This window comes from Peromyscus maniculatus, chromosome 7 (genome assembly GCF_049852395.1).
Source record: "Peromyscus maniculatus bairdii isolate BWxNUB_F1_BW_parent chromosome 7, HU_Pman_BW_mat_3.1, whole genome shotgun sequence".
Lineage (NCBI taxonomy): Eukaryota > Metazoa > Chordata > Mammalia > Rodentia > Cricetidae > Peromyscus > Peromyscus maniculatus.
In genome coordinates this window covers 81,197,027-81,219,394 of record NC_134858.1, presented here as the reverse complement: position 1 = coordinate 81,219,394, position 22,368 = coordinate 81,197,027, and the positions used below count along the sequence as shown (strand labels likewise).

Sequence of the window (22,368 nt, the reverse complement as noted above, 5' to 3'; positions counted from 1 at the left end):
CCACAAACTCTTCTTTTGTGATAAACCTGACATCAGAACACTGAGGGACCGTAAGAAATGGTCTCTTTAAAATAGAATCAAAATCTTTAAGCTAGTAAGAACTTAAGTAGTTACACAAAAACCAACATAGGACTTTCCCATCTCTGCTACACTGGGAAAAAAAACAATGACTGAAAATCTTACTCAGGCAAGAAAAATTGCTGTGGGATGGTCTGTATGTCAAATTGCTCTGATTGGTCAATAAATAAAACACTGACTGGCCAGTGGCCAGGCAGGAAGTGTAGGCGGGTCTAACAGAGAGGAGAATTGGAACAGGAAGGCAGAGAGTCACTGTCAGCCGCCACCATGACAAGCAGCATGTGAAGATGCTGGTAAGCTATGAGCCACGTGGCAAGGTATAGATTTATAGAAATGGATTAATTTAAGATATATGAACAGTTAGCAAGAAGCCTGCCACAGCCATACAGTTTGTAAGCAATATAAGTCTCTGTGTTTACTTGGTTGGGTCTGAGCGGCTGTGGGACTGGTGGGTGACAGAGATTTGTCCTGACTGTGGGCCAGGCAGGAAAACTCTAGCTACAAAAAATATTTCTTTTTTAAACGCAGAACAGAGCCAACACAATCATCTACCAAATACAGATTTCACTAATCTCTTAATTCCAAAAGTTTAGAAAATTGATTAAATAGATATTGATTGAATTTAGTTTATTTTTTCACTTAATAGCCAATGACACCCTAAAGAAAATACAAAACAACACAAGCATCCAGCACACAAAATTGACACTCTTTACTACCTAGGAGAACCGACTTCTCCCGGGTAAAGGGATTTAACTTTCTAAAACTAAAATTGGCTTGCACTGCAGCTTTTACTCCATCCTTCCTGTTCATTTTACTTTCTTTTTCTATTTCCAGTAGAACAGTGGCTACCACCTCACACATCCAGAATATTTGCTGAATAAATGAATTCAAGCTTTCCCCTGACTCACACTTGTTTATGAGACTCTGACTCATTGTGAGGGTCTAAATGCTTCCAAATAATTTTTCTTAAGTGGGTCAGCAGAAATGGTCAGTGGGAACTCGTGTCATGATGGAGAAGAATTGTAGAAATTCGTGAATTCTCGCTGAAGTCAGTCTAGGTCAGTGGGTCAGGTCATCCTGGAAGAAATCGTTCTTGACATCACCACATCTAAAAACTTTCTTGCCGGAAATCACAAGCAGAGCTAAACTCATCTGTCTTTCAACCACAGCAGGAAATGAGGGGCCAGGGCCTCCATGAATAGTTTTAACCCTGGGGTCTCACCAAGGAACGATCAGAGCGGGGCTTAAGTCCAGCTAACAGGATATACACAGAATGGGAAACCGGTTAAGTTGCTGACTGGGACACAGTTACTACCCAGCATAGGTCGTAACTATCAGCACACAGCCTGAGGCACAACCTAGTCAGTAAAGAAGGATACAAGAGGGGTTCTCCACTGGAAACACCAAGAGGCCTGCCAGGATTCTCTTGGGTGCACTTGTGACATCACACCCACAAGTCCCTAGGAGTCAGGATCCAAATCCTGCCACGCCTTCCTCAGGATGGTCAACTACACTGAGTATTGCTGAAGAAAAGACAGCATTCCCACTTAAGCTGTACAAAACATGTATATGCTTCCACACGGTTTCTGAATGTGGAAGAACAGAAGGGCATCCCCAGGTTACTGTACAGCTCAGCTTGGAAGCTTCTCTGTGGTCTCAACACATATTACCACCATTAAACAAGTCCAGCAGGCAAAACAACCTTCTCCATTGGGAAGAGTGGCAGCCTCCTTACTCAAGGGAAGCAAATGAGCCTTATCCAAATCCCTTCCTGCTTGGCTGTCAACCTACAAGCATCCTGTTGGCTTTTCTTCACCAGCTACTTCATTCATCTCCTGTCTGTGTCTCCTACCCCCAAAGCACCATCTTTTTCTATTTCAGTATTGTCGATGCCTAACAGGGACCCCAGGAAGTATTAAGGCAATGGAAGAAGCAAGCACCAGAAAGCCATATACAATTCACTTATGGAAAGGAGCCAAACGTATTAGCCATTATACATAACTGTCCATTCCCCAACCAGTTACCACTGGCAAACTCTTACTAAGGAAAGGTAACAGTCATGTGAAGGATTTCCCAAATGCAAAACCCTGCCTCTCCAATCCAACATTTGAACACCCAGAATAGGCTTTCTGGAGGGATGGTCTCATCAGAGCTTCCTCTACAAGGCGGGCCTCCTGCTGACTGATCCACAGACTTAATTTAGGTTCAGACTAAGCGTTCCAAAAGAAAGGCTTGGGAAATTGATACTACATCAGTCTCTATAGGCTATCTAACCCAGCCAGACTCTAAAAAGTAGATGTTTTACCATAAAATAATTTTATGACTTCCTACCTAAAATTTACCAGCTCTCTGTGTCATAAAAAAAAAAAAAAAAACGTTTTATAACTTCCTTTCCAGTAATCACCATAAGGGATTTTTTTTTTTTTTCACTGCAGTGAAGGCTGAGATGAACCTTTCACTCAGTCAGCAGTACCGCTTACGCATGCAAGTGTGGATGCCTTCCTGGAAAGTTCCATCAGCTTCCACAGCCTTAACATCTATAAATGATTGGACTAAATTTATTGGATACGAAACAGACTAGACTGCTATTTATTCCTCTTTAAAACATTTAAAGCATTTGAAATATTCATTTAAGGCTCAGCTTTACTTGGTAGAACTGGGTAGGGGAGCTGTTAAGGAATTTCTCTTAATTTGTTGATTAAGTGAGAAATCATAGGAAAAGTAAGTCGCTCTCAGACAGGGAAGGAAGAGTTTTAGGACACCAAATCACTGTGGTTTATAGATGCTGGAGACATCAGACTTATCCAGTAAGCCTAACTGATTGACTGATCACCTCCATCTGAAAGACATGGGGTCTATTTCAACATCCTGCCTGCAAATGCAGCACACACATCTACAGAGGGGGGGGGAGAGGGAGGGAGGGAGGGAGGGAGGGAGGGAGAGAGAGAGAGAGAGAGAGAGAGAGAGAGAGAGAGAGAGAGAGAGAGAGAGAGATCCAAGTAGAATCATCATCACTGGACTTTGCTGGTTATTACTTATTTTTATAAGATGTCCCTTTGCTTCTGAGCTTCAGCATGTTCTTTTAAAGCAAGACTTAAAAGTCAAATTGCTTTTGATTCTCAAAAACAAACGAGAAGTTCAATATAAGCGGCCTTCTTTTCAAAACTGGGAGACAGAGAAAGACCGAAGGACAGCCTTGGCTGGGCGATGGAGAAGGTGAAGAACAGGAACTGGGTCACTCAACTGAAGCACCGTATAAAAAGTGGGTGGTGAATAAGGATGGGGATCAGGGCCTCAGGTGTTTTTCCTGATTCTGTGACATTGGAGAAACATCATATTATTTCTCTAAGAACTCTTCTCCTTGAGAAAAAATAGGGATCACTGCATCCGCCTGTCTGCTATCAGAACAGCACTGCTGTGATAGTTGCTATTTCTTCTCCTGAGCTCGCTCGCTCTCTCTCGCTCTCTCTCTCTCTCTCTCTCTCTCTCTCTCTCTCTCTCTCTCTCTCCATATATATATATATATATATATATATGCATGTATATATATGTAAATTTATAGCAAATGTCCTATTACTTTACTCTCTCTGCCTCACTAAAATGGAGGCTTTAGGAAGGAAGGCAAAGTTTTGCTTGTTTTTCACTGTGGGACCCACAGGGCCTGGCACAGTGCCGGGAGAACTTATAGTAGGTGCTCATATATTTTTGATAAGGAATGCATGTGGGGCAGGGGTGTGGTGGTAAAGCCGAGCAGGTATATACAAGGTGCTGGGTCCCATCTTCACCACTGCAAGGAGAGGGAGGGGGTGGGGGGTGGGGGGTGGGGTGAGGAATGCTTCTTAGGGTTATTGAACAGCTCAGATGCAAGAATGGGAAAGAAAAGGCTTTGCAAATGGCAGAGAGTAATGATCATGACACACTGTTAGGTCATTTACTGTCCAGCCTCCTGAAGCTCGGGGCCCTGTACAATGCCCTCCAAATACCACAGCCACAGTGGGGGATCTTCAAAAGGAGAGCCCCCTTTGTACCCAGTATCTGTTCATCCTGGGTGACATACGAAATGACATCACTGGAAAATTCAGTTTGAACTGAATTTCAATTCACTTTGGGGGGGAGGATCCATACTTCTGGCAGTTTTTAGCATTAGTCAACACTCAAGCTAACTGATGACCTTTTACTTTCAAGAGACTGTGCTGATGTCCTGAAGACACGTGATGAGTTTTAATCTGGCTTTGGCTTGAATGACAGGTTTAAAAAAAAAAAAAGCATTGTCTATAAAATACTTTAGTTAGGAAATATATATATATTTCCTAACTATATATATATATATATATATATATATATATATATATATATATATATATATATATATATATATATATATAGTAGAAAATAACAAACCAGAAAAGCATAAAGCATGAAAATCCTTGGGCTAACATAAAACTCAGGCTTATCTTTTATGTGTATCTCAGCCAGGAGGAGTTGCTTCTGCCTAGAGGGACTAGGAAGGGTTTCTGCAATCAAGTGTTTCCCCTCTGAGCAATGGTTGTAAGGCTTTCTGATTGATCAAGTTAAATGTTAACCCACAAAGAGAAACCCAAATGCTTTTTGTGTGTGTGGTACCTAAATTCAAAAACATCGAGGTTACACTTCACCAACTGTTATAAAAATCACATTTTGTCATTCTCTAAGTGTTTATCTTTTTTTTGTTGTTGTTGTTGTTAACTCTAGCATGTGTGTGGTGACTTGGTTTCTGATTTTATGATTAACTCCAACAGCTCATTGCTGGTACATGGATGATAAGGGCAGGCGTTTTTGTTTTTACATTATGTCTTTATAGCTTCTGTTAAAGACTTTTCTCCTTGGCAGAATGAATTTCCATGTACAAAGCTTATGTGGGGGTTTGGATATCACGGCGAATTCCTCTGAATTATTAACTATAATATGAATCACCCCATCAAAGGCTCTGTAACTGGATATTGTTTTTGCTCTCTTGTGACCCCTTTTAGTTTATAAGTTCAAGTGTAAGAGCTGAAGTTCTCCACACACTGGAAAGCTCTATCCAAAAGGGAATACCTGTCATCACAGATACATCTCACTTCTGACTTTTTAAGACATCTCCTTCAGTATCTCCATCAGCGGTCAGACATAAGCATGTCTCCCAAGTTCTTAACCCCTTTCCAGATTTCTGTATCTTTGAGTCATGAACTAATTAGTTATCTGAATAACTTAAGAAGTTTCCTAATTTCTAAAAAAAAAAAAGCTTTAATATTTTGATATATTATAAATCTTTGCATAGTTGTGTCTTTAGAGATGAATCCTCTTAGGTAAATAATCAGAATCAAAAAAAGGAATTCATAATTCACTCACTGGAGCAGAAAATTTATGAAATCAACAACCTTTCATTTTCTTGTTATGAAAAGCTGGCACTGTTTTCCTTGATGAATTTGCCTATCATCTTACTCTCTGCCCAGAAGGAATGCTCAATACCCACTTTGATAGACAGCAGGACCAACAGGCAGAAACACAAACAACATGGGAAATACCTCATCAACGTACTCAATGAAATATGCCTGAGCCAAACGGAACTACATGTAATCTTTGGCTTTCGGCCTCAGCAGACTTGTTTGCAATGGTGTTCCTTCACATGCAGACAACGTGACACATTTTAGTAGTAAGACCTATACAGGTATGCCAAAGAGACGCTTACCTCCTGTTTAGTGAGTTTGGTTCCATCTTTGCCCTCTGTGTTCTCTGGAGACTAGAAAAAAAAAACAAAAACATTGCAATGAACTGTATTTAAATTTGAAATAAAAATAATGATTAAAATGTGCATGGGTAATATGACTCCTAGCACCAGATACAACCATATATTATTTTCAGGGAAAAATGCATTTATTAAGTATATATTTTAAGAGTGTGTATAGTGTGTGTGTGTGTGTAAAATCATCTTTGTGTGCATATATGGAAGCCAGATGTCAACAGTGGGTATCTTCCTCTATTGCTTTCCACATTATTTTATTTTATTCATTCATTCATTCATTCATTCATTCATTTTTGGAGATAGTGTTTCTCTGTGTAGTTTTGCACCTTTCCTGGAACTTACTCAGTAGCCCAGGCTGGCCTCGAACTCACAGAGATCCGCCTGCCTCTGCCTCCCAAGTGCTGGGATTAAAGGCGTGCGCCACCACTGCCCGGCTTCCACATTATTTTTTGAGACAGGGTCCCTCATTGACCTCAGAGCAAATTGGTTGGCCAGGATGACTACCCAGCAAGCTTCTGGAATTGTGTATCTCTGCCCTCAGAGCAGGGAATATATAAATGCAGCAGTGTTTGGCTTTTATGTAGGTGCTGGTGATCCAAATTCAAGTCTTCATACTTTCATGGCAAACACTATATCCACTTACCCAGCCCCAAGGTATATATTTCTCTCTCTCTCTCTCTCTCTCTCTCTCTCTCTCTCTCTCTCTCTCTCTCTCTCTCTCTCTCACACACACACACACACACACACACACACACACACACACACACAAACGCACATGAACTCTGGTCCTCTAGAAGAATAGCAAGTGCTTGTAACCATGGAGCCATCCCCCTCCGCCCCCCCCCCCCCCCCCCCCCCCCCGACACCCTATGGGGAACGCGGAGAGAACTGCTATGCACCCTTCTTTGCAATGTACGCGCACCTTAAGCACGTATCACTTGTCTTGACAAACCTGCAATCAGTGGTGGGAAGTACCTGGAATCCGCCATCTGGTCTACCTCCTTGTTCAAGTTACTCTGCTGCTTTAGATAGGGAGACAGTAGGGTGAAGGTGCCATGAGGGGCTGGGTGGGTGGAAATGAGGGGTGGAAATTAAGTGGGGAGTTGACAGAGGGCAATATAAAGGGAAAGTTGGAGGAAGATAAGTAACATCAAGGATGTTTTTAAAAAGTTACAGGGAAATATTATTTTATGTGTACTTAAAAAATGCACCTATTTTAAATGTGTTTATATACACACACTCACACATTTAAGTGACATCACTTGAGGCAATTATACTTCAATCAAGAGCCACAAATTATTGAACAAAAGTCCCAGTTCTGGGCATGAGAAAACTACCTTTGAATTATTAGGAGAGTCCAAGAGACTCCCAAAACAACCTAGGCTATTGCCAATGCCCTTGATTACATTCAAGAACGTGAAGGCAAGATCTTACTGCTAAAGATATAACATAGCTCAGGCACAGGACTGGAAGGAATCCTTCTGGAACTGACCTGGAAGCCTCCTCCCTGAGGGATGGCTCTTACAGTTTCTGGTGGTGCTAAGTAAGCTGCCAAGGGAGAAAAACAAATACAGTCCTACCCAGCTATGACACCGAGGAACCACAACATGGCAATGGTCAGCTTGGCAAGATACCCGTAAAGGTGCGCTAGTGGCAGACATCCATATCTTGGCAGCAGCCAACGGCTGCCTAATTGGACTTAAGCTAATTCAACAGGAGGGAAATCCTGCTTGGTACTGGAAACCTAGCTAACGGCCCATGGTTAGCAAAGTTATAGACTGTGTAAGAGAACCTCCTGCCACTTTCATAAATCAGTATTACTTCTAACTGTATTCTAAATACTTATTCTTTACCCAGGTTAAGTGTTGTTCTCAACCCTCATCAAAGCAGAGGTTTTTGCAGCAGATGGAGACCATTATAAAAAGCCACAACTGGTCAAAATGCAGAGAATGACTGACTGTGGAATGCCCGGCTCAATCGATAACAGCTACAGCCTCTACACCTAAACCTCAGGGAAGACTGTGGAGAAGGCAAGAAGACTGTAAAAGCCTGAGAACCAGGATATTGGTTACACAACAGTGCGTCTCTACAGGACAAGGAAGCTGCGCCTATGAAATCTCAACAACACAGTGGCCTAAGGAAGGCCACACAATGACAACCCTAGTCAACATGTCAACAGTGATGGAGGAGATCACACCAGGCCCTGCACACCCCTAGATGGAGAGCTTCAGGCAATTAATGACTGCCAAGGGTTGTCGATTCATTCTTCCCAGGATGGAACTCCTTGGTAGGTTATCAAATACCTAAACACATTACACATATGAGCAACACTAACTGGATTTAACAGGGTGTGTGTGTGTGTGTGTGTGTGTGTGTGTACTGAGGTCATAAATTTGAGAGGGGATATGGAGGACACAGGAGAAGCTGGAGGGGGAGGAAGGGATAGAAATTATGTAAATACAGTACTTATATAAGAAATTATCAAAGAAAATAATAATAATAAAGACAGGCAGGGTGCTGCACAAAGCCCCGGCCGACCACAGAAGCACTGTCTCATCTTATATTTGCTTCACTTTGACTTCTAGACCCTTCCTTGATATGTTTTGACAAATGTATGTTATTTTCCATCCTCAGTCCCAGCATCTTCACTATGCTCCCACCCTCCACTTGACAGTCAGGTGTCCTGGTGCTGCCGGAGTTTGATCATTTCCTGAGGCGGCACCACACACTCCTGAGACAGTTTAAACCTGGGCACCCACATCAGTGGCTCCCAACTGCCTTTAATTCCAGCACCAGGGGATCTGAAGCCCTTTTCTGAACTCTGTGGGCATCGACATCCATGGTCGCAAAAATCACAAAGAGACGTGCACACAGGGAGACATAGATAAAAAGAATACAAATCTTCAAGAACAAAAAGACTCATGAGAAAATTGAACAAATGTATTTTACAACTATGTAAAGCTTGAAGGTAAAAGCTACGGCACCAAGAGGCGGCCAAGATGACTGGAGCGCCATCAGAAAATGCACAATTAGGGTGAGTGAGAGGGCTCAGTGGTTGAAAAACACTTGTCATTCAAACCCAACGACCTGACTGAGATTCCCTGAACCTAGAGTGAAAGGAGAGCCAAGTCCTGAAAGTCACCCTCCCCTCTTCATGCAAGCATCATGGCACACACACCTATGTGCACATGTGCACACGCATGCACACACATGCATACTTGCCTACACACACGAATAATAAGTGAAATAAAAATTAAAAAAAAAACACCTCACAAAAATAGCAAACTGACATTTATCACCATGTTCAGCTTAGCACAATAAAACAGTTATATACATGCCTCGTCTGATAAAATGAGAACAAAACAAACAAGACCATAAAATTGCCACTGGGGGGGGGGGCTGGTAACACTGTAAATTAATATTAGCTTCTCAAAGAACAACCTGGAAAAAGCTCAGAGAGATAACAAGGTGATGACCCAGTAATTCTTTGTTAAAAAAAAAAAAATCGTTGTTTCTATTATACCTAATAAGGCATAGTTGGAAATAATATGCGTGTTCAATAACTAACTGAGAGCTCTTTATACTATGTAACTGGGGCTAGGGAGATGACTTGGTGGTTAAGAGAACTTGCTGCTATTTCAAGGGACCCAAGTTCAGTCTCTAGCACCCATGGTGGGTGGCTCAGAACCACCTATGACTCCTGTTCGAGGATCCAGTGCCCTCTGCTGGCCTCTACAGGTATATGCACACATGTGAATACATATGCACTCAAGACATTTAAATAAATAATAAAAGAAATCTCAAAAATAAACTATAACTGTTAATACAGTCAGATTAAAATGGGAATAAAATAAAAGAATAAAGAGCTACATAAATTAATGATACATTTTTTAAAAATTAGGTAATAAAATAGTGAGTAAAGTAAGGGAACTGCATAGTAGTCTTGGGAAAAACCAAACATTTCAAGGCAAAGGTCACAGGGAATTCTCTGTCCCCTGATCTATGTTACATGTGGTTTACCAGTTAGCCATTTTCTGGCGGCTCCCTTGCCTCCAAGGTTGGAGCCCTTTTCTTACAATTGACTAATTGTTCTCTCCTCCAAACAGAACCTCCCCTGTCCTGGAGGGAAACATAACGTTCTCTTTTGTGTCCTCTACTCTTGCACAGGAAGGCCAGCCTCACAGGCCTTGGGTTGTATCTGTTAACTGAGTTCTAGATAGCAACATGTCAGCAAGTCTGAGCACAGACGACAATTTCTACAGGGGTCACTGGTTTTCCTGACTCCCCAGGTGACAAACTCAACGCCTCCACCCATCCAAATTTTCTGATTGTCAGGCCACTCAGCAGCTATCAACCAGGGATGCCTCTACTTGTAACTTATAAATAGCTAAGAAAGCATTATGCAGGTATTATATAAATGTATACTATATATAAACATATCCTGGTTAGTTTTTCAACTTGTCGCAGGTAAGAGTTTTTTAAAAAGAGGAAACCTCAGTTGAGAAACTGCTCCCACCAGACTGTCCCATGTGCAAGCCTGTGGAGTATTTTCTCGATTAATGTGATTAATGATTGATGTGGGAAGGCCCACCTCACCTCGGGCAGTGCCAACCTGGGGTAACTGGTCCTGAGTTGTATAAGAAAGCAGGTTGAGCAAGCCCTGTGGAGGAAACCAGAAAGCAGCCTTCTTCCATGGTTTCTACCTTCAGTTCCTGCCTTCAGGTTCCCACCCTGGCCCTGACTTCTCTCAGTGGTGAGGCAATCTTAGAGCTGTAAGGTGAAATAAACCCTTTCCTCCCCAACTTACTTTTGGTCATGATGTTTATCACAGCAGCAGAAACTCTGACCAATGGGTATATATGAAAATATCAATATTATATAAATTCAATGTTAATAACATTACTTTTAATGTTATATGTTATAGATTAGTAGCAGGCAATATTATCAAGACATCAATCTTCAAACACACATCTAATGATGTTTATATTAGAGGCAACAAAAGACACTGCATTAAAAAGGCATGAAGAATGAAAATGTTAATGCTTTCCAATGAGTAAACTGTATGATTACAGATGTGACAAAGTACAGCTCCAGACAAGGCTGGTTGCTTCGGCAGTCTCTCCACAGGGGTTTCATATTTCAGACATAGTTCCAGTTAGGAGCACCTGATGTTTTCTCTGGGGTCAACATGCCTCAGTGGCCTGAATGCAAGCTGTGGGCTCAAAACTCTGCCTTGAAATCTGGCAACTCCGTCAGCGGCTCAATCTCTACACCAATGAATGATTTAACCATGACATCTAACTTAAAGGGTCATGCTTATTATTCCTTAGCCAGACGTGAGAGAAAGCAGGTCAGGAACTTGACTGCTACGAAGATGTTATACAATAGAAAGTGCAGGTGATCGTAGAGCATCTGTTGGATTACAAAATGTAAAGGTACATCCAGTGGAGCCTTAAAGTTGCATGTTTCCTTATGTGTAGATTCTCTGCAACTGGCCACCATCCTCTTGCTTCCAATGACCAGGTGTGCTGTTCCGGGAGACCATCACTACCAGATGTCTTACTGCATGCCTCAGCACTGTAAGTTGGCTGCCAGGTTAGATCAAGAAGGAGGAAGGCATACCGTGAAGGAATTGAAGCAGATTGCACCTGGTGTTTGTGTGAAATAAGGACAAAGAAAGGAGGAGACAGAGGACTAGAGGCATATTCAGGTGACTTCTAGCGGCCTGGGGTGCAAGGTGAGGAGCGTTTCACGGGCTGCAAGGAATGCCAAGCAAAGAGGTTCTTGCTTCAATGCCTGGTATACACCAGGCTTAGATAAATCTGGTACAAACCAAGAACACCCAAGAGCATGAAAACCATGGGCAAACAAAGGTCTCATGCCTATCCACGAGGCTCCTTCAACTCCCAGCTGCCAAGAATTACCAGGAAAGGTTGGAGATATGTTGGATGGCTAGGAGGTGGGCCCAAGAGGGTCTGACATATCAAGGCACCAATGCAAGTTGATCTTGTGTTCAGTCAGAGGCTGGAGGATTACTGAATTCCCAGTGACTGGATAAGGACACAGACTCAGCCTGAAGGCACTGGAGAAATATTTTAAGGGAGCACAGCTCATGTAAAGCAATCTTAAAAGAGCAGGTACCGTGGGGCAGGGATAAGCCAGACATTTTGCTGTATGCCTGGAGCTGAGCAGTACCACCCTCTGCAGGCTGAGCTCAGTAGGAATCCGATAGGCACCACCATGTGCCTCAGAGCTGTGCTAATCCCAGGCTCAGGCTTATACATTTGTCTCATGCCCTAAGAAGTTCTAAGGGATCTAAAGAGCAAATGTCACAGGAGGCTCTCATGTCCTACAGTGGGAGGGCTGACTTCTTACCTGAAGACAAGCTTCCTCAATAGCTGATGTGTTATGTGCCAAGATAAATTACTGTATACTTTTGCTACTGTTAGAGCCCAGGGTTACAATTTGTCAGGACAGCACTGGTGTACTATATGGTCACATATCAGGGGTGAACCATCTCCCCCCCCCCAACACTCAGTGCTAAGGCCAACATGGGCAATCAATTTTTGTTTTTTCTCCTTCTCTGCAAAGGGTGTTAGCTTCTTGTGTGTTTTAGTAACTGCTTAGGTAAAGATAGTGCCTCTACGCTTTTGTGCCAGGCTAGCCCTGGGATCTGTTTCCAGGAACCTCTATCATTTCTCAAGAAGGGAAACAAATGGGGTATGGCTGGCGGAGGGGTGAGGGGGAAGGGGGATGCTTGCTTGCTCAGTCAGATTTAAAGGCTTATAAATAATAAACATCTAAATAATAAACAATTTAGATGTAGTTAACACTTACATAGACTTGCATACCACCCCCTCCAAAAAGATAAACACTGAAAAATCCAAGAATACAGAAAGCATGAAAATAAAAGATGTAAAAAATATAATGGGCTACAAACATAACAGGTTTGTTTTTCAGCACCAACAATTGAGGAATAAACAAATAAACACATACATTGCTGTGATTAATTAAAAACCAGAGCCAACCTGCATCAGGAAGGTACTAAAACACACAAGAGTACACAATAAATCACCATGTAACAGTGAAAACAAACTATGGGTAGGCATGTCATCATGCATAAATCTCACAACAGTGGTGAACTAAAAAAAGGTTATCACATGATTCAAAACAAAGTTTAAAATTACGTGTAAGTGCTTAACCCCTAAGAACACCAAAGAAAAACCGCAAACGAAAACCAGGTTACTTTTGGGTAAAAAGTGAGAAAAACAAATTCATTGACAAATGCTGTACTGCGTAAGATGGATGATGACCACGTTGGCTTATTATTTTTATTTAAATTAAAGATAGATACATAGATACTGTGAATGCAAATACTCTGCATCAAACTCTCTTTGATTTGTAGAACTGTAAGAAGTACTGAACCCAATAGGCAAGAGGGAAAAACAAATCTTATTTTCTTTCAATTGCAAATTTTGAAAAAGAAAAGCAGCTCACAGATTCTGAAGTTAAAAAAAAAAAATCAAACCAAAAATAAATTCTAAGTGAGGGTCAACAAGAGAAATGACTGATTGTCATTGATTTCCAAGAATGCAACAGAGAACAATAAAGAGATGGACAATGGGGGGGGAGGGAGAGAGAGAGGGGGAGAGAGAGAGAGAGAAAGAGAGAGAGAGAGAGAGAGAGAGAGAGAGAGAGAGAGAGAGAGAGAGAGAGAGAGAGAGAGAGAGAGAGAGAGAGATGCAGATACAAGTAGCTACTGGAGAAACTTGAAATCTCTCTAAGAGACAGCTCAGCAGAAAGAACGTGGTACCGAGAAGAGAGCAAAACACATGGATACAAAGCACACTACAACCAAAGTACAGTAACACAAGGAACACTGGAGAAAAACCCAAAAGTTATCAGGGTGAAAAGGCAGGCTACCTGCAAAGAATTACTCCTCGCTAGCAATTATAAATATCAGTCAATACTGTCCACAGAGTCTAGGCACAGTGTCAACCTAGAATTCCACACCTTGTTGCCCTTCCAGAGCTGGTTCAGATTACAAACAGAGTTCACCACCACCAAAGCCTTTCTTTCAGCACGGCTCTCTTACTGAAGGGTCAAGTTCAGAAACAAGAAAAATGAATCTACATGGAAGGCAGGCCGGTAAGGGAAAAAAAAAAATGAAAAGAAGTATCCTGGTAAATGTAATTATTGTGCACAGATAATACACACTATTTGTTTTATGTTTAAATGTCTTAACAGAAATCTGGGACCAGTGCCAACCTATATCACGTTACATACAGATATGTAATTTTAGATCTTCTGAGGGCCACATTAACAAAACAAAAAAAATCAGGTAGGACTATGCACAGTGTTTTCATCATCTGAACGCCATAGTAAAATTATGCCATTTCACTGTGTAGCCAATATACAAATTATTAATATGATATTGCACATTTTTTCATGAAATCCTTTAAATATGGTGTAGATTTTACACTTAATAAACCAGCTCTACCAAACACCCAATTTTCACTGCAAATACCTGATGTGTATTTAAAATTTTTAATAATTACACTTTTACCCAGATTATGCCAAAAACACTTAAAATTTTCCAATAATGGGATTCTTTTCAGTTTTTAAGTGCAAGTTGATTAAACTTAACCCAAACTGGAAATTCGGGTCCTTTTGTTTTTCACATGTTGAGTAACCTTCTTAGGCCTGTAACCACCACACAGGACAGAGGTGGGGGGTGGGGAAGAGTTGGGAATGTCTCTGGGCAGTAACAACCTCAGGAGATGGGAATGGGGGGTGGACAAGAATTTAACCAGTTGGGGGCCTGGCTTTGATTTGGAAGATAGAAGACACCAAAACAGGTCTGACTTTCTTATAATAAGATGCAATGGGGCTGGAGAGATGGCTTAGAGGTTAAAAGCACCGAATGCCCTTCTAGAGGTCCTGAGTTCGATTCCCAGCACCCACATGGTGGCTCACAACCATCTGTAATGAGATCTGGCACCCTCTTCTGTATACGTAATAAATAAATAAATATTAAAAAAAAGATACAATGATTGTTATTAAAAAAAAAAAATCTCAGTCTATGAACACCCAAATCAGGAAGATGAATGAGACAAATCTGACTGATAAGGCAGAAGAGAAAAGAAAAAAATCAAAATCACACGATAAACAGAAAACATATACCACGTGGTTAGAAAACGCTCAATTCATCACTGACCATGATGTAGTTAAGCAGAATATACCCACTTTGAAAGTTTTACAACATGTACAGATTAATACCAGGAATGTAGATATGAATGAATTGTAAAATCTTAACACATGTACTGGAAAATGCACCACAAACTCATGGTAGTAGTTACCTCTGGGGAGGTCCACAGAGCCAGAGGGACAAAGGGATTTTCAAAGGAAAATTTCTCCATATGGACTTACTTTTTAAGAAGTGGGGCCTGAGGTAAATAGGCAAAATATTCTAATCTGTGAAATCTGGGCAGTGGATAAGTATGTTCTATCATTTCCGGGATTCCTCTTTTAAAATGTTTCTAAATACAAAATGCTACTCATATTTGGAAGAAAAATGAAAACCATTTTGCTGTATTAAGTCCCATTTAACAATGCCCTGCCTCTTCCCTAACACAAATCCCCTGGTGACAGCTAGCATTTCTTTGTATTTTTTCTACATGCTGTCAGTCTGGTTCATATCCTGTTTGCTTTTCTGTTCAATATATATCGTTTCTTTACTTGTAGAAAAGGAAGGAACGGGATTTAGGATTCCTCTCTAGCTGGGGTATGGGACCATGGCCACTTTTAGCCACTGACCAAGGGTTCTCAGAAGAAGTCTGGGTTCTGACCTGCGGTTACTCACCCCAGGGAATACACCCTGCATTCCGTAAGTCCTTCCAGCAGAAAAACCAAGAAAGGAAATGTAGTGCTTTCTAGTCCGCAGACCACCCATCCAACAGGCAGTGCTGAGTGTCACTGAGGATAAATGGTGGCGACCACCCCGTTAGTGAACCACCTTTGCCCACCAAAGTCAGGAGGTCTGAGGAGGTGAGGAAATCCTTTCCCCGTTTGTCATTTGTTTGGGAACTGTTGTAGATTGGCATCAGATGGTGGATCCGTGATTCAGAGAAAGCTCCTGAGGGTGTGCAAGAAGCCACAGAGAATAAGGTCTGTGTTTCCTGGTGCAGGATCATGAGCCTCACAGAGGAGGAAGGCTAAGAATTCTCATCAGGGATTGCTGGACCTGGAGAGTGTGTGAGTGTGTGAGTGTGTGTGTGTGTGTGTGTGTGTGTGTGTGTGTGCGCACGCGCACGCACATACAGGCACCCACAGGGCTGGAGATTGATGTCTTTCTGTATTGCTCTCACCTCATTTTTTGAGACCAGTTTTCTCATTGAACCTGGAGCTAACAAATGGCTAAGCCAGCTGTCCCCGCCACCCGCAGCTTCTCCTATCTATGGGATTGCAAGTTCGTGATTCCGCACGGTGTTTTACACAACTGCTTAGGATCAGAACCCAGGTCCTCATGTTTGAGCAGCAAGCTCTTCCTGTGTCAACCCATTTCCTCAACTCTGGTCTTTTCCTTTTTAATCAACCCCTGGGCTGCCTGTGCCAATGTGTTAATGCTGAGAGGAGACAGGGTGGAAACAGGCCACTAATCACTTTTTCTCGCCTCCAGAGTGTATTGGGTGACTCCTCTCCATTTTACCGGTCCATACTTTAAAGAATATTTAATTATTCCAATTTTCTTTATAGATTAATTTGCATTTCTGTTTTAAATTCAGAGCTGGAGGAAAATCAGGCAAATAGTGAGCTTGATTGCAGTGGAAAACCATTCTGGAGCCTTAAAAATGAAATAACTGATGAAGAGAAAGGCAAAAATTTACACATAGCAGACTAACTGACACCAGATTGACCATTTTCCCCCACAAATGAGGGTACTAGCTATGAAATTGGTACAAAATTTCTTAAACAACAAGGAAATTCCTGAAACTGAAATAAATTTGCTGAACCATAAATTACACTTAAGTTTTGTTCAAAGCCACAAGACTTTTATGTTTAATGTTATTGTGCTTGTTTTTTTTTTTTTTTTGTTCTGTAGCTCCAAGTTTGAGACACACTCAAGCTGTATTGATTTTTATTTTTCACTCTGTGTGTATGTGTGTGTTTGCATGAATGCACATGTGTGCGTGTGCACGCCTGAGTTATGTGTAGGGGTGTGGGCACATGTGCCATGGTGCACACATGGAAGCCAAAGGGACAACCTCAGGGGTTGGTCCTCGCCTGCTCCCTGGTTTGAGACAGGGCCCCTTGAGCTGCCGGGGCCTGGCTTTTAGGGATTCTCCCATTTCTGCTTCCATCTCCCCACAGGAACCCTAGGATTGCAGACACACAGTGCTGTGCCTGGCTTTTTGTGGGTCCTGGGGATCTGTCTGATGCTTGCAGGGCAAGCAGTTTATAACTGAGCCGTCTTCCCAGTCCTGCCCTAGACTGCTTTGTAAAGTCACCGTCACATACTCTCCACTCAGAACTGAGGGGGTCACATTCAGATCATTAATGATCAAACCCACACCAAGTTCTGTCCCCTCTTCCTCTCTGCTTGTGCTTCAACGACCCAGTGATTAAGGTCACTGCAGACTAGCATGTCTTCCCCAAATGCTTTGTCAAGATCAAAGTAACCGAGAAAGAATTCTGTTTATCTGTTCAGAAGCCTGGATGAACTCAAACACCCATCTTCTAAGCTATATTTAAAGGTAGAAACATTTTATAAATAAGCAAACATAAATGATAACCAAAAATAACCAAAAAACTTCTTCATGTGTGCATAGTGCAGTTTTATTAGTTTAAATATATATAACCCAATACAAAAGAAATAATTTAGGATATTCTATACCTTTTAAATATATATATATATATATATATATATATATATATATATATATATAAAACCCAATACAAAAGAAATAACTTAGGATATTCGATACCTTTTTCACCTGTGGTATCTTTGTCCAAGGTTACCTTTTCTGATGCGCTCAAGTTTTGTGCAAATGGGATGATGGAGAAGGCTCTTGCCTAAATCAGAAGTCTGTATCCCAGTCTCGCTCACATTCATGCTGTCCGGGTATGCATTTTTCTTCACTAGGACATCGAAGAGAGGCACGAGTATTTCACCTGACTTAGCTGCTCACTTACTGATCGTACTGTCGAGAAGTCCTACACATTATAGGGGTACTAAGGCCATGGGAAAGGTTGAAGAAAGTGGTACAGAGGGAAGACAGTAACATAAACAGGAATGGTAACAGTAAAGTCCAAAGCCATGACCAAATGGCTCAGTTCTCACCACAATCTAATGAGGCTGGTATTAATTAACGGTATTATAGCCATTTTATCGATGAAAATTTGAGGCCAGAGAGGATAAGTAGTAACTTGTTGAAGATGATTCTCTTTGGGAATCTTGCTGGCAAGTAAAAAAGCTGGGACCAAGATGCAGGCAGACTGACTTAGAGCTTGTTTTCTCTCTCTTTTTTTTTTTGGAGGAGGGTGGGGGTGTTTCATGACAGGGTTTCTCTGTGTAACAGTCCTGGCTGTCCTGGAACTCATTGCTCTCTGCCTGCCTCTGCCTCCCGAGTGCTGGAATTAAAGGCGTGCGCCGACACCACCGCCCGGCTCACATTCTCAATAGCACATTGCTCAAAGCAGCTGCATCAGCCTTCCTCGTTTTCAAAATGGCTGCCAATCTGGGATGCAGATAGCAAAGAGCTCTCAGTTAGGGAAACAATTCAAATGTAGCCTAACCAAGGAACACATACATCATGGACGTTTCCATCTGCCCTCCACGCACAAGCTTCTTGAAATAACAGCAAACAGTGCCCCATTAAAGCATATATGTTGAGGTGTATAGTATTGTTTTTGTTTGACACCCTCAGGCTGGCCTTGAACTCAGATATTGCAAGCTTGGCTCTGAACTACTGATGTCCCTGAGTCTGCCTTCCAAATGCTCAGATTTAATGATCATATACACAGAAAACAAGTTTTTCTTTTTTAAAAACCTTACTACGATAGCTAAAGAAAAGGCAGTAAATCATCCCCCACCCCCTTTTTTTTGAGGTAGGCTTTCCTGTATCCCAAGCTGGCCTTGAACTCTTATGTAGGGGAGGACGACACTGAACTTCTGCCTCCACTTCCAGAGTGCTGGGATTACGGGATTCCAGACATGTACCACTATGTCGAGTTTATGGAATACTGAGGATCGAATACGGGGCTTCACGCGTACCAGGTGGGCAGTCTACCGACTGAGTCCCACCCCTAGCCCTGTTCTGTCATCTTGTAGCACTTCACAGTTTGGACGTGCTTTTGCACTGTTGGTGCATTTGATCCTCTCAATATTGTCAACCAAACAGGGGCAGGCTCACTATTTCCATTTTCAAGCTGACTGGAGGTTCAAAGTGGTCCTGCAGCCTTGTCCAGGTGGAGTGGCAACCTTTGAACTCTTCCTCCGGGGCTCTCAGAGATGTTACTAGATAGTCAACTCTATTTTCTCCTTTTGCCCAGCTAGGAACCAACTTCTAGAAAAGAGTAAACAATTATGATCTTCTAATGATTAAAAAAAAAAAAAACCAATTAGCTAGCTATGATGAAATCTATACATGATGGCTAGAGGAGAATCATAAAAATAAATGTGTCATTGGGAAGTAATAAAGCAAAAACAGACTGCAACATGAAGTTTAAAAATCCTACATACTGAGTATACACCCAGAACTGGAGTGCTGGGATTAAAGGAAGGAGCGGTGTTGTGGCGGGCTTTGTTGTTTTCTGAGCTACTGTCTCAAGGAAGCCCCAGTAGGTCTTCAGCTTGGTATCTTCGCGCATGTGCCTCCAGGATGTATGTGCCTCCAGGATGCATGTACCTCCAGAGTGCATGTGCCTCCAGGATGTATGTGCCTCCAGGATGCATGTACCTCCAGAGTGCATGTGCCTCCAGGATGTATGTGCCTCCAGAGTGCATGTGGCTCCAGGATGCATGTACCTCCAGAGTGTATGTGCCTCCAGGATGCATGTACCTCCAGAGTGTATGTGCCTCCAGAGTGCATGTGCCTCCAGAGTGCATGTGCCTCCAGAGTGCATGTGCCTCCAGGATGCATGTGCCTCCAGAGTGCATGTGCCTCCAGGATGCATGTGCCTCCAGGATGCATGTGCCTCCAGGATGCATGTGCCTCCAGAAGAGTGCTGACGTTACAGGTGAGTGTTGCCATGCTCATTCAGAGGCCGTCTCTAAAACACTTTTGATCATCTCAAGTCCTTAGTACATTTATCTCATATTTAATACAAAGCTACACAGAGAAACCCTGTCTCGAAAAACCAAAAAAAAAAAAACCAAAAAAAAAAAACTTAGGATATTCGATACCTTTTTCACCTGTGGTATCTTTGTCCAAGGTTACCTTTTCTGATGCACTCAAGTTTTGTGCAAATGGGATAATGGAGAAGGCTCTTGCCTAAATCAGAAGTCTGTATCCCAGTCTCGCTCACATTCATGCTGTCCGGGTATGCATTTTTCTTCACTAGGACATCGAAGAGAGGCACGAGTATTTCACCTGACTTAGCTGCTCACTTACTGATCGTACTGTCGAGAAGTCCTACACATTATAGGGGTACTAAGGCCATGGGAGAGGTTGAAGAAAGTGGTACAGAGGGAAGACAGTAACATAAACAGGAATGGTAACAGTCAAGTCCAAAGCCATGACCAAATGGCTCAGTTCTCACCACAATCTAATGAGGCTGGTATTAAATAATGGTATTATAGCCATTTTATCAATGAAAATTTGAGGCCAGAGAGGATAAGTAGTAACTTGTTGAAGATGATTCTCTTTGGGAATCTTGCTGGCAAGTAAAAAAGCTGGGACCAAGATGCAGGCAGACTGACTTAGAGATCGTTTTCTCTTTTTTTTTTTTTTTTTGGAGGGGGGTGGGGGTGTTTCATGACAGGGTTTCTCTGTGTAACAGTCCTGGCTGTCCTGGAACTCATTGCTCTCTGCCTGCCTCTGCCTCCCGAGTGCTGGAATTAAAGGCGTGTGTCACCACCTCCCAGCTCACATTCTCAATAGCACATTGCTCAAAGCAGCTGCATCAGCCTTCCTCGTTTTCAAAATGGCTGCCAATCTGGGATGCAGATAGCAAAGAGCTCTCAGTTAGGGAAACAATTCAAATGTAGCCTAACCAAGGAACACATACATCACGGACGTTTCCATCTGCCCTCCACGCACAAGCTTCTTGAAATAACAGCAAACAGTGCCCCATTAAAGCATATATGTTGAGGTGTATAGTATTGTTTTTGTTTGACACCCTCAGGCTGGCCTTGAACTCAGATATTGCAAGCTTGGCTCTGAACTACTGATGTCCCTGAGTCTGCCTTCCAAATGCTCAGATTTAATGATCATATACACAGAAAACAAGTTTTTCTTTTTTAAAAACCTTACTATGATAGCTAAAGAAAAGGCAGTAAATCATCCCCCAACCCCTTTTTTTTGAGGTAGGCTTTCCTGTATCCCAAGCTGGCCTTGAACTCTTATGTAGGGGAGGACGACACTGAACTTCTGCCTCCACTTCCAGAGTGCTGGGATTACGGGATTCCAGACATGTACCACTATGTCGAGTTTATGGAATACTGAGGATCGAATACGGGGCTTCACGCGTACCAGGTGGGCAGTCTACCGACTGAGTCCCACCCTAGCCCTGTTCTGTCATCTTGTAGCACTTCACAGTTTGGACGTGCTTTTGCACTGTTGGTGCATTTGATCCTCTCAATATTGTCAACCAAACAGGGGCTGACTGGAGGTTCAAAGCAGCCTTGTCCAGGTGGAGTGGCAACCTTTGAACTCTTCCTCCGGGGCTCTCAGAGATGTTACTAGATAGTCAACTCTATTTTCTCCTTTTGCCCAGCTAGGAACCAACTTCTAGAAAAGAGTAAACAATTATGATCTTCTAATGATTAAAAAAAAAAAAAAAAACCAATTAGCTAGCTATGATGAAATCTATACATGATGGCTAGAGGAGAATCATAAAAATAAATGTGTCATTGGGAAGTAATAAAGCAAAAACAGACTGCAACATGGAGTTTAAAAATTCTACATACTGAGTATACACCCAGAACTGGAGTGCTGGGATTAAAGGAAGGAGCGGTGTTGTGGCGGGCTTTGTTGTTTTCTGAGCTACTGTCTCAAGGAAGCCCCAGTAGGTCTTCAGCTTGGTATCTTCGCGCATGTGCCTCCAGGATGTATGTGCCTCCAGGATGCATGTACCTCCAGAGTGCATGTGCCTCCAGGATGTATGTGCCTCCAGGATGCATGTACCTCCAGAGTGCATGTGCCTCCAGGATGTATGTGCCTCCAGGATGCATGTACCTCCAGAGTGCATGTGCCTCCAGGATGTATGTGCCTCCAGGATGTATGTGCCTCCAGGATGCATGTACCTCCAGAGTGCATGTGCCTCCAGAGTGCATGTGCCTCCAGAGTGCATGTGCCTCCAGAGTG

At 42.3% G+C, this 22,368-nt stretch overlaps 1 protein-coding gene across 5 annotated transcripts in view; it reads right to left on the bottom strand.

Annotated features, from left to right (window-relative positions):
* Hmgn3 (high mobility group nucleosomal binding domain 3) overlaps window positions 1-22,368 on the bottom strand; it is a 42,472-nt gene that overhangs the window by 5,436 nt on the left and 14,668 nt on the right. For all 5 annotated transcript variants that reach the window (XM_042281376.2, XM_006985367.4, XM_006985369.4 and 2 more), the window contains exon 2: window positions 5,789-5,839. In XM_042281376.2, coding sequence (XP_042137310.1) covers window positions 5,789-5,839 — 51 coding nt within the window. The remainder of the gene's footprint in view (window positions 1-5,788; window positions 5,840-22,368) is intronic.